The sequence below is a fragment of the Equus asinus genome, chromosome 3, assembly GCF_041296235.1.
Source record: "Equus asinus isolate D_3611 breed Donkey chromosome 3, EquAss-T2T_v2, whole genome shotgun sequence".
NCBI lineage: Eukaryota > Metazoa > Chordata > Mammalia > Perissodactyla > Equidae > Equus > Equus asinus.
In genome coordinates, this window is record NC_091792.1 from 101,277,306 (window position 1) to 101,289,016 (window position 11,711).

At 42.1% G+C, this 11,711-nt stretch overlaps 1 protein-coding gene across 3 annotated transcripts; it reads right to left on the reverse strand.

The window, feature by feature from the left end:
- Positions 1-755: 755 nt before the first annotated feature.
- Positions 756-9,311, reverse strand: CCNG2 (cyclin G2). Of its 3 annotated transcripts, none has more exons than XM_014865521.3 (9): positions 8,983-9,267; positions 8,106-8,415; positions 7,878-8,015; positions 7,095-7,232; positions 5,775-6,025; positions 5,503-5,581; positions 5,318-5,416; positions 2,988-3,193; positions 756-1,802 (listed from the first exon to the last, which is right to left on the reverse strand). In XM_014865521.3, the coding sequence occupies exons 3-9, from the start codon at positions 8,013-8,015 to the stop codon at positions 1,679-1,681; spliced, it is 1,035 nt and encodes a 344-aa protein (XP_014721007.1). In that variant the 5' UTR covers positions 8,106-8,415; positions 8,983-9,267; the 3' UTR covers positions 756-1,678. The 3 variants fall into 3 exon arrangements, with proteins under 3 accessions (XP_014721007.1, XP_044622126.1, XP_014720997.1); XM_044766191.2 differs by lacking the exon at positions 8,983-9,267 and adding an exon at positions 8,775-8,965; XM_014865511.3 differs by lacking the exon at positions 8,106-8,415 and having other exon boundaries at positions 8,983-9,311.
- Between the last annotated feature and the right edge of the window lie 2,400 nt (positions 9,312-11,711).

An 11,711-nucleotide genomic window follows, 5' to 3' on the forward strand; every position in this document is an offset into this window, starting at 1 on the left:
AAACCATATTCGGTATATCTGAGTTTCTAAGCAATTAGAGAAAACAACGGTATACAAAATCAAATAGATGAGGAACATCCAAAAGAAAAAAAAAACACGACTTGCAAAGCAAACCTAAGGCTTGGAAAAGAGCCAGAAGCTGGCAGGGTCCAGGCACAGCTAACACCCCTAGTGCTTACTCACCAAGCAACCTTCTGATTAGAATTTGGCTTGTCTGCAGACTACTGATCTGTTAACCTGAGTATTTTGGTCTACCTGATACCTGCTGCTTTGCACTATAAACTAACAGGCATTCAGGTTAATATATCACTCTTCTGTTTAATTATGAGTCCACTCCAGAGAGAGGTCAATTCTCAAGTGACAGATTCACTTTCGATATCTCCAAGGCTAAGGGCCAAACTATGGTGAGGAAGTCATACCTAGAGGACTTCTGGTGACCAGATAGAGGGCTTATCCTGGAGGCACTTCAGCCCCACTTCAAGCCTTCCCGTTGAAACACAACCAGCACTTTTTCTTTTACCAAGAAATTAAAAATGATGTGACTGCAAACAAGGAGTACAAGTCATCAAAATTTTTATTTTGAGTTGTAATCTATTATTACTTCAAAAAGATCCACTTCAGAAAACATCCAATGGATGTTGACTTACCAGTAGAAAAAAGTAAGTCATCAATATATGATTTATAATACAGAATACACAATAAATTATATTTACATGCAATGACTAGACTATCACACACGGTAAAAAAATACAGTATTTTTATGTACACTTTTTAAAGATTTACATTTTCATATACAGTTTATAAAGTTAAAAATTCTCTGCACAAAATCTCATGTGTACAGAGTCTATAAATCTTATTATTATGGCTGTACCACCACACAGATATACTTAAAACTGTAACACTACACTTAGTTTTTTTTTTTTACTCCATATTCAATCTTGGCACTCATATACTAATAACATTATTTTTGAAATGTGAATTACAAAGGAAATAAAACACAGTCATGCAGACTTTTTTTAATATAAGAAAATGAGCTAAAATGTGCTACTAGATCAACATTTATCAACCAATTCCATAGCTACCTAGTTCTGTTCAACTTCCTGCACTGCTTTCAGACAAGGACATGCAAAACTAGCAGAAAATGCATTGATCATTTTAAAAATAAACAACAAAAAGCGTGTTTGACATTTAAGAGTATATTCTCTGTTCTGAGAATGGGGGGAAGGGGGAGATCTAAGATAAACCATTAAAGGGTTATCCATTGTCCCTGCTAAGGAAGCACTTGCACACTCCCAATCTGTTTAAATAGACACCTGAAGGCTTTATAAAAGTTTAAGATAAGCTACACTATTCCTCTTTAAAAATCTTCTTGAAAAGTAATGAATTCAAGGTATCAGCACCTTCCCTCCTCCCCCAAGTAGCTAAAGAGCAACAAGAAAAATAAAGTGCCGATGTCTGAAGTATTGTTAATTGTTTAAGAGGCACTAACCCATTTGATGGCTTAGAATTAAACATGAAAATAGGCCAGATCTGATCTGAATAATAAATAGAAGGTAGGTAATTCCAGTCTATGCAATTCCGGCCTAGCTGGGGGCTGGACCAGACAACTACCCACTCCTCCATTTATTGCTTTGAAACCTGTACACAGTTTAAATTCTCACACAGAACAATGAGATTTCTAAGATGGAAAGCACAGTGTCTGTGCCACTTTGAAGTTGAAAAAGAAAGTGCTCTCCTGGTCACTGAGGGGAGAGCTGCCGAGACTCTCTTCTCCACAACTCATGTCTTCACAAGAGTCCTCACTAAAAGGAAAAAGGGACACAAAGAAGAGGGTTCCATTATGTAGAATACACTTAAATGCTTAACAGGCAAAATAGAACTGCTAAACGAGTATCTCTAGTCTCAGATTTTTACATTTAAAATTTCAGGTTTACAGACACACAACTTAACTTATAAAGACTTCCTAAAATGAAGTCTATTGTAATCTCCTTAAAAAATACAGATGTCCTTAAGAGGTTTAAACAAATAACTCTGTGCCAAACTACTATTCGTATACCTATTAATAACACTATCAGCAACTAATAGTAGAATTCTAAGTATTTTTTAAATCCAATAAATGCAAACTAAGGACAACATATCTCCTATCACATGGTTTTGATGTCTTTCTTACAGCAGTAATTGCATCACTGATATTCTCAAATACCAAACCAAGAAACCAACAAACTATGAAAATGGAACTTCTAGTCCTTTATCTCTATAACATAAAACAATCATATTTAATAAAATTCATTTTACAAACAAAAATAAACTCTGAGTAAGACAATGGCATGTGACAAAACTATAAAAACAGCTACAGAAGTCTGCCACATTAGTGGTGGTGCTTCCCTTTATTTTCTAGTCATTTAACCTGCAGCCCCTTCTCATAGTACCATATTAGCACTTCATACTAACATTAAAAAGCCCGGAATGCTGTTTCTGTTTCTTTTTTTTAACCAAACTGTATTTCAAAGAGCAAGGGAGATGGGAAACAATTGGTTTTTAAAAAAGGAAGAAGTAAAGTCAGTCAGAGAAAGACAAATACTGTATGATCTCACTTATATGTGGAACTTAAAAACTAAAAACAGAACTCAGATTCAGAGAACAGACTGGTGGTTGCCACAAGTGGGGGATAGGGAGGTGGGCGAAATAGCTGAAAGTGGTAAAAAGGTACAAATTTCCAGCTATAAAAGTCCTGGGGATGTAACGTATAGCATGGTGTTTTGGCTTTTTTTCTAAATGAAGGAAAAAATGGGGGGAAGAGGTACATTTCCAAATTATTACCTATTTTAATTATTAACTCCTTCTAGTTAATTTTCTTACCTGAAGAAATGACGCTATTAGAGTAGGGGCTTTCTCTGATGCCTTTTAATATTCCATGGTTCCATTTTGAGTATAAAATCAGTAATATTTAGTCTGAGGAAATCTAATTAGTCAAGGAACTTGCTTACCTTTCACTTTCATCAAAACAAGTCCCTTCTGGTATTGTTGGCAGCTCAGGAACACTATAGTAGCTGTTGTGGAGGTTCTGGGCTGTGCGCCTTGAAACAATCCAAACTAACTTCTTAAGATCTGGTTTGCAACATTCAGGAGAAGAATATTCGGCTAGGCATTTAGAAACTAACTCCCTCCAGTAAATGAACTCAGCGTCGTTAACCTGAAAAAAATATTTTAATGAAGAGGTTACAACAGTGGTTCCCAAACCTTGCTGTACCTTGGAATCACCCTGCTGTCTTTAAAAAATACTGACACCTGGCTACCACTCCCAGGTATTTTTATTTAATTGATATGTGTGACCTGGCCATCAAGACTTTTTAAAGCTCTCCAGGTGATGCTAACATGTAGTCAGAATTTGGTCCCATAACCTCTGGTTTAGGGGAGGAGCACCAGAGGTAGAAATAATTTACATAGGATTCAATACATAGAAAGCTTCGCTTGTTTTAAGAAAACACACTGACCTAAAAACACTAGGTCTGTTAATAAATCAATTATCAAATACATTCTTTAATAGTCTCACTGCAAAATAATTTAGTATAATTTAGGTTTCTGTAACGTAGCACTCTTTTGATTGCTACAAATATGCACTAAAACTGTCTGGACTGCTAAAAATATGCATTCAGACATCAGACATGTAATAATGGAGAAGTTAGCAATATGAGAGAAGAGGAATTTCCCCAAAAGGGCATAGTTCCTCCACTACTGCGGAATGCCCCAATTTATTTCAAGGAATCAATTTTCACTGAAGACGTTTCCAGATAAAATTAACATAAAAGGCTTAGATTAAAACTAATAAACGCATGATTAAAACAAAAGCCAGAAGAAATCTGTTAAAAAACCATGCTTCACAGTGCATGTACCTCCACCACAAACAGAAAATTTTCTATCATCTCGGCCTCCATTTCCACCTAATCCAGCTGCATCTTAATCCCCTTGCACTCTTGGCTTCTACCACACCCTTCTCATTCTACTCTCACCTCCTAGGTATCCAATGACCTCCTCCAATTCTCATCACACTGGGCCTCTGATCAAAATTCAATCCTCTTGGCCACAGCCTTCTTGAAAACCTCCTCCCAAACTGACAGCGCTCTTACTTGTCCAGAACACCTTCCTTCACTTGGCTCCTAATGGGGCCAGACCAATGCTGAAAACCCAGAATTTTAACTGACCCCTAAAGCAAAGGGCTCCACAAGCTTCTTATGGTTTCAACTATTAACTCCTCACGAGAAATTTCAAACCCCAATCTCCACCTATGTTTCATCTTCTGAGTTTTTATTCCAGACTGCCAAATATCTACTACCTACCTAGATGGTATACAAGTACCTAAAATCATGCTTCTTTGATCACAAATTAACTTCTCTCGAATTTCCCTCAATGTTTCCAATATTCTCTCCAGCATTAGGTCCAAATCTTGGTCATTTATGACTCCTTGCCTCATTTCCATGCTTTGCTTCCAAAACCACTATTTGAGTTGGCTATCCTTAATCCTGCTTGTGACTATCACCTAGACATTCTATCTACAAACCTACCCTAAAATGATTCCAAAAGCCTTCTTGTCCACCACTTCCTGGACACAAGCCTTTGCTGCCCAAACTTTCAATAAGATTCTTTTGGAACAACCCCAGTCTCCCAGTTATAGTACCTCTCATGGTCTGCCCTCCTTCTCTGCTACTCAAACCCTGAAAGTACTCCGTGTTCAGTATTATCTGGCACTGAGACACAGAATAATAAATGACAGAACACACTGCCTCATGTTAAGTTCCATATTTCTCCAACTAGACTATTAGTTGAAGAAAAAGGACTGTGCTTTTATTTGTTTCACACCTCTTTATGACTGCAAGAAATTATTGGGCTGGCCTGACTAACGGGTTTAAAAAGAAAAACATAGCTGACGTTATTTTGGAAATACTACTAATGGGATGATGATTCAGCCCTACAGATATAATGGGATGCCATCAGTGTATTTACTAAGTCTACTTCTTAGTGTGCATTTTAGAACAATGTGCATGTGGCAATGTAAAGTGCTCTATTACCAACTGGCAAGAATACTACAGAGGTCCGTCTGAATGCAGAAAGAAGACAGGCTAAGGGAATAGGTTCCCTTCCAGCTTAACACTGTTTGGGTCAAAGCTGCATTTTGAGAACTTTACCCCTTCAGATAAAAAAAAAATTAGTAAAAGTTAAGAGACTTATAAACCATTACTTAATGTGTAAGTCACCACATTAAAAAACTGAAACACTACGAAGGAAACTTGCTTTAAAGACTAAGAACTGAAGATATTACCTTGGAATGTTTTTTAACAAGCAGGAGAATTTCCAATAATTCAAGAGACTTCAAAGTTTCTACTTCCAAATTGAGAAGGCACAAAGCTAATACAGATGGCTACAAGAAAAAAAAGAAAAATAAATATCTTTTTTAAAATTCAAACTAGAAACTATAAGACATGTATAAGCAAGAAATCGACTTACTCTTGCTTTTGAAAAGGTAAGTCGGCAGTTGCAAGCTTTCAGCTGAGCTTCTAGTTTATCAAGGCTCAGTATTTCTTTCCTATACAAGGAAAAGAAAGGACAAAATGTTTATTAAACCTCCAAAGATTTAAATGATTTTAAGGACTTGCCATTAAAAGTCCAAGTTGAAAGTTTGGAGGGGGTAAAAATATAAATTTCACTGGCATTCTAATTCTTTACTGTTAGCTATAGCAATGCTAAAGTACAAAATTTTTATTTTAAATACCACTGACCTTTCTGAAGTATGACAAAGTACAATAGTATGGTATAAGTGCAAAAAGTTTAAGGCAGTAGTAGCTTCCAATTCATAGTGCAATTTTTCTGAAATGATTTTTTCCATTCGTTTTATGTCAGAAGCTGTACATTTACATTGACTAATCCGGATTACATCATGAGTGGATGGAATATTGCATTCTTCTTCAACTATTCTAGCAGCCAGCAAAAAACAACAGACTCCAATGCAGGACAAATGTTTAGGTTTCACCTGAAAAACAAACAGAAGGCTTCTTCTAACTATTGTCACTTTGATTTAGCAAAGCAGACACGACAGAACGATGCCCCGACTCTTAAGACCACACAGTCAAGCTGCTTCCCTGTACTTATACTTACCCACAATTATACTTCATCATTTTAAACTATCTTAATCTCCCTTCAAAAAAAAAGCCATTTTGAGCATTTAAATTATTTAATTTAAATGCAGGCAAAAGATTTAAATGCAAGTTGAAAGGCTAGGTTTCTAACACTGAGTTATACTTTGTATTTCAAACATACGAAATTCATAATAGTATAAGCTCTCCCAAAATAAATTAAGTCTTTCAAAACTAAGAAAGCACACTACTTCTTTGGATATAAAAATAATACATTCTGCTTATCTTTTTTTCTTCTTATCTATTTATCTTTAAAAATCACCCCATACTTCAATGCAAATCTGCCCAAGAGAAATACTGCATTACTTGCGCAGAGTGGGGCATATGTAAAGCTGCCGTGGACAGATGGCTGCCCTTTTCAGTGCCCTGAAAACTGACCCAGCAGCTGACAGCAATCCTACTGGCAGAAAAATCGCCACATTTTTCTAACAGTTGTTGGTAATTGTTAATAAGACTGTGGCTCCCCGCTTTGAAAAGACTCCTATGCAAGGTAGAAGGTTACCTTTTAACATACCATTATACTTCCATTTGTCATGTTTCAGCATTAGAAACACCAAGGCTCCAACAGAAACATGATGGAAGACGAAAATACGAAAACCTTTTTTTGAGGACTGTGCACGTACTGTACACATATATGGAGAATACCGTAGGCTTCATTTTGTCACCTCTTCATAGACACGGTATGTAGGAGGTACAGCAAAACCTAACTTAACACACAACGATACACTTAATTTTGTAGTCAATCTGGCACTAAAGATCACAATTCTGGGATTATTAAAAATGCTTACGTATAGTGACATAACTACATTCATTTGCCAAATATTTATTGAACCTTCGTATACTAGGCATTGTGCTAAGCACTGGGGATAGAAAAATAAGGATGTATTTATAAAAATGATTAAATACCTTCATAAGAGCCAAAAATCTGTCCAAAATATTGACAGCCAGAACAAAAGTTTCAGTGCAAGATCCAAAAAAGTTGGTTAAACTTCTTAAATCTTCTACTTTGGCATTTCTCAATCTTGGACACAAAGTGTTATCATTCTGCAATAAAAATCAGGGGCCAAAGCGTATGATTTCTTAGAACTAGATGGATAATACACACAGATACAAATAAGGCAATTATTTCTTCTTAATCTTCAAGAACCTGGTGGAAAGAGTGGTATCATTTAACTAAAGCACTACAATTTTTCATACACAAAATGCATATTATCATTGATTTTTTAAAATATACATCATAAAAGAACTTCAGCAATTCAATATAAAATGAACTGCTGCCACAGAGGGTTCCAGAGAGTCACAGCAAATATAATTCAACTCCCTTGTCACAGAGTTCCTTACTTTTCTAACAAAATCATTTAAGATCCTACTATAAATATTTCATACTTATACTGTAAGTATTTCAGGCAGAGGGTACTTCCACAAATGAACTGCTCAAATCCCAGGAAGTGTTCCACCCAGAAAACCTAGCTGGGGGTGCCAGATTTGAGGAAATACTTCTCTAGAGTTGGTACCACTCTCGTTCCTGCTAAGAAACGAAAGCACGGCCTGGATTGAGATTTATCTTAATCCTCCAGAAGACCAACTGAATCTTAAGAAACTTCGCAGCCTCTGGTCTTGATTCAACAAAGAAAAAGGTATTCAAACCCTATCAGCTGCTCGAGCAAGTTATCTTTCCTGAGAACTTACCTCCGGGGTAGCCTCGATCAAGCTCAGCCCTTTTTCTCGAGGTTGGAATCTCTGTTCCTGTTCGAGGTATAGGCTCAACAATCCGAAGAGCTGGACCCCTTCACGACCTGCCAAGTACTCTGCCCCCAAATCCTTCATCTGCAGCAAAGACACGGCACACAGTTAAAGACTGTAGCCTGGGGGTGGCGAGGGCAGGGGGAGAGGGCAGAAAAGAGCTGGTGCCAATACCTCCAGCGAGGGCGCCCCAGCGCTCCCCGGCGAGGAGCGGGCGAGGGGATCCGTCACGTCCTCCAGAACCCCGGCGCAACCCTCTCCCACCGCCAGGGAGGTGTGGCAGGGGGAGGGGCCGTGCGCACATCCGCCGGCCTGCGCCGGGTCAGACCGGCCAGCCCGGGCCTCCCGGCCGTTTCACAAACAGGAAACTGTCCCCGGGCGCCGGTGTCTGGACGGTGTGCCCCACCTGAAGCCGTGGGGGGAGGGCCTCCGGCCCGCGGGATGCACCGGGGACAGCCGCCGCAGCCGGTTTTGCGGGCCGGGGCTTTGCACAATAGGGGGGAGGGAAGAGAAAGTCTCGCGACCGAACAAAGAAGCGGAGGGAGGAGACTCCCGAGCCCCGCCCCTCCCGGGGACCCGGCTCCAGAAGCCCCTCTCGCTGGAGTCCAGCCCCCAAGCCTTTCCCACCCGCGGAGGCAGTGCCTACTCCGGATATAGCCGAGTGGCAGAGACCCCAGTCCGAGAGCGGGGAGGTGGCGCGGCCCACCGGTCGGGGGGCAGAAGGCCAGCCCGCCCCGTGCCCAGACAGCCCCCCTCCGTCTACTGATGCCCCAGGGCCGTCAATCCCACCGCACCACCCTGGCGAGCCGCCGTGACAAAAAGAGCGCAGGGCGGGGGGAGCACCAGAGAATTGTCTTCAGCCTCCTCGCCTCTCCATCCAGCCCACCAGCGTCTCTCCGTCTCCTGGCGCCCACTCCCGAGGCTGAGCTGAGAGCTGGACCCGAGTCGCACGCCGGGACGAGGGGTGGGCATTCTGATCCCCCGCCCCGTGCGCGCGCCAATCCCGACCACGAACAAAGAAACCCCCGCGATCCCGGCTGGGCCCACTCACCGTGCCGGAGACGCGCCTCCACCGGCCCGCGGCGTCGCGTCCGGAGGGGACTGGGCGCGCCGGGGGCGTCCGGAACTGTCTCCGAGGTCGGGGCCCCGCGCCTCAGCGGTGCCCCCGGACCGGCATCCGACCCTTCCCCCCTGCCACCGCCGCCTCGGCCTCACAGCCCCGGCTTCATCCTGCTCACGGCGTGCCCACCCTCCGGCTGGGGCGCAGCGCCGGCCCCTCAAGCTCTGGCCCTCTCCGGGGCGCCCCAGCCGCCGCCGTCGCCGCCACAGCGGAGGCCCAAGCAAAACCCTTGTTTTTGTTTTGAGTTTTCGACGCCCCCAAAGGGGCGGGGCACGTGATTCCCCGCGGAGGGATCCGCCGCTGTCGCAAGAGACTTTGAAAAAGAGTCCCTTCTAAGCCGCTGTCCCCGCCGGTTTTGTGGCCTTTCCAGCTCGTGTTTGCTTCGCCGAGCCACTCCTCCCTCTCGGTTCCAAGGCGGAGGGTGGAATCTGGGCGTCGGCTTTATTCTGCGATTGATCCAAGGGGGAAGGAATGGGAACGATAGGGTTGAGGAGCGGAAGGAGACAGTTTCTGGTCGCTTTGCACCTTTTAAAGGTCCCCGATTTGTTTTGTTTTCGCTGTTTTGAAAAGTCCGCCCAAATGACCCGGCTCTCGGATTGGCTACTGGTGAGGCGACCAGAATGCGGGGGCTGTGATTCACTCTCGAACCCGGATTGGCTAACGGGTTAGTCTTGGAGCCCTCTGACTGGCTTTCGCCGTATCCTGCGCCTCTGTCTTCCTTGGGGCCTTAGCAACTCTGGGGCCTGGATTGCGCATGCCTGGGGGGCCGCCTCAAGGAATGCGCTGCTCTGGCGTTGGGGTCTCTTCCATCCTGCGTCCTCCGCGCGTCCCCGAGCTGCGCCGCTGTGGCTCTCCCCGCGCAAGACCCGGAACAGCTAGATAACATTTGTGACCCCTTTCACCACCGGAGAGTTTTCTGCGTTCCTTTTTTATTTTGTCCTGCGGGTCCATTTTGCAATAACCAATTAAGTTATTATAAAATTTTCAGTGTGCTTGCTAAAATATTTACGAGTAAATGCTATCATCTTTGGTATTTGCTTTAAAGTTTTTCCGACCAAAAGGAAAAAATGGAGAGGATGGGTGAAACAAGATTGGCAAAAAAAAAAGTTGAGTTGTTGAATCTGGGTAATGGGTACAAGAGGGTTCGCTATAGTATTCTTCCTGCTTTTGTGTACCTTGAAATTTTTGCGTAATAAAAGCAAATAAGTGTTCAATGAAGGGACTTAAAAAAAAAAAGAAAAACTTCCCTGTGCGCATTGACAAGGGCACATAAATATCTAATAATTATAATAGCGTTCCTCCAGAGGTTGCAATTGTGCTGTTGTTTTAATGAAGATTCCGAGAGACTCAATCACCCATAAATTATCATTTATTGTCCATTATAATTAGCATGTTGTTAAAAGGAGAGACCTCTCCTGAGTTGGGGCAAAAAGCAAAGCAAGGTTTGCCTTAGGCCAGAGGAACTTCAACAGGGAATATCGTTGGGGGATGTAGCAGCTCCCCCCCCCCCACATTTATAGTTACGACATTTATAGTTACTTCCTTTACTTTCTCCTTCAGTTCCCTGCCCCTGTTGGCCAAACACGCAAATCAGTAAATAGCACATTATTGGGTTCTAATCTAAATAATCAGAGAGCCCCTAGGAACAGATTTCTCTTTTCTGCTCTTCTGCATGATTTTTATTTTTCAGGAAGATTAGCCCTGAGCTAACTACTGCCAATCTTCCTCTTTTTGCTGAGAAAGACTGACCCTGAGCTGACATCTATGCCCATCTTCCTCTACTTTATAGAAGGGCCACCTACCACAGCATGGCTTTTTGCCAAGCGCCGCCATGTCCACATGCGGGATCCGAACCTGAGAACCCCAGGCCAGCCAGAAGCAGAACCAGTGAACTTGACTGCTGCGCCACCAGGCCCGCCCCTCGTCTGCATGTTTTCGGTGAATTGTTTGTTAACTGTAAATATGAGAAGGCACACAACCTAGCTTTAGCAGCAGCTTTTTCTTCTTCCCAAAGCAGCTAAGGAATGTTAGAAACAGATCCCTTTGCATAGTAGCTGGGACTAGAAACATGCGTCTGGATCCCACAGCAGCTGGGGGGAAAGGAGCTCAGAGAGCAAATCCTCTACTTCAGGAGGTGTGGCCTTGTGCAGGGTTTTGGGAAAATAAAATTACATTAACAGGGTACTTTTAAATGATTTACAGGTTGCATAATTTTGTTCAATGCTTGTTTAATCTTTTAAACGTTATTAAAACTATTACTTTTATTTGAGACGAACTTCTTGCTGGAAATCTATGATGAAAAACATAAATGAGGGGATGCAACTAACATGGAAAATAGAGCTAAGATTAGAATTACACAGATGACAGCTCATTGCACAGTGAATAAAGAGGCTCAGTGGACAGAGTCCAGAGAGAGACAGAAAGCAGCTGCACAGAAAATGTACATCATTAGAGAAAGGAGAGTTTGTGGTCAAAACATGAAGGAGATTGGGGCCTTTTTTCAAGTAGGAGGGCAAAGGTACAAAAGGAATGTAAGATATAGAGCAAGTGATGTGAAAGAGGAAATGTAAAATTATGTGGTAGAAGATTTTTTAAATGAAGTATAAGATAAAAAGAAAGACGTGGAGACATTGTCCTCTGCTTAGATCATTAACTGTTAC

What these genes read in the sequence shown, in the direction of transcription:
- CCNG2 (XM_014865511.3), bottom strand. Translation starts at nt 8,015, where the DNA reads ATGAAGGATTTGGGGGCAGAGTACTTGGCAGGTCGTGAAGGGGTCCAG. An exon ending in CTTTGTCATACTTCAGAAAG is followed by an intron (nt 5,582 to 5,774) that starts GTCAGTGGTATT and finishes TTCCTTGTATAG; the next exon opens with GAAAGAAATACTGAGCCTTG. An exon ending in TTACCTTTTCAAAAGCAAGA is followed by an intron (nt 5,417 to 5,502) that starts GTAAGTCGATTT and finishes TTTTTCTTGTAG; the next exon opens with CCATCTGTATTAGCTTTGTG.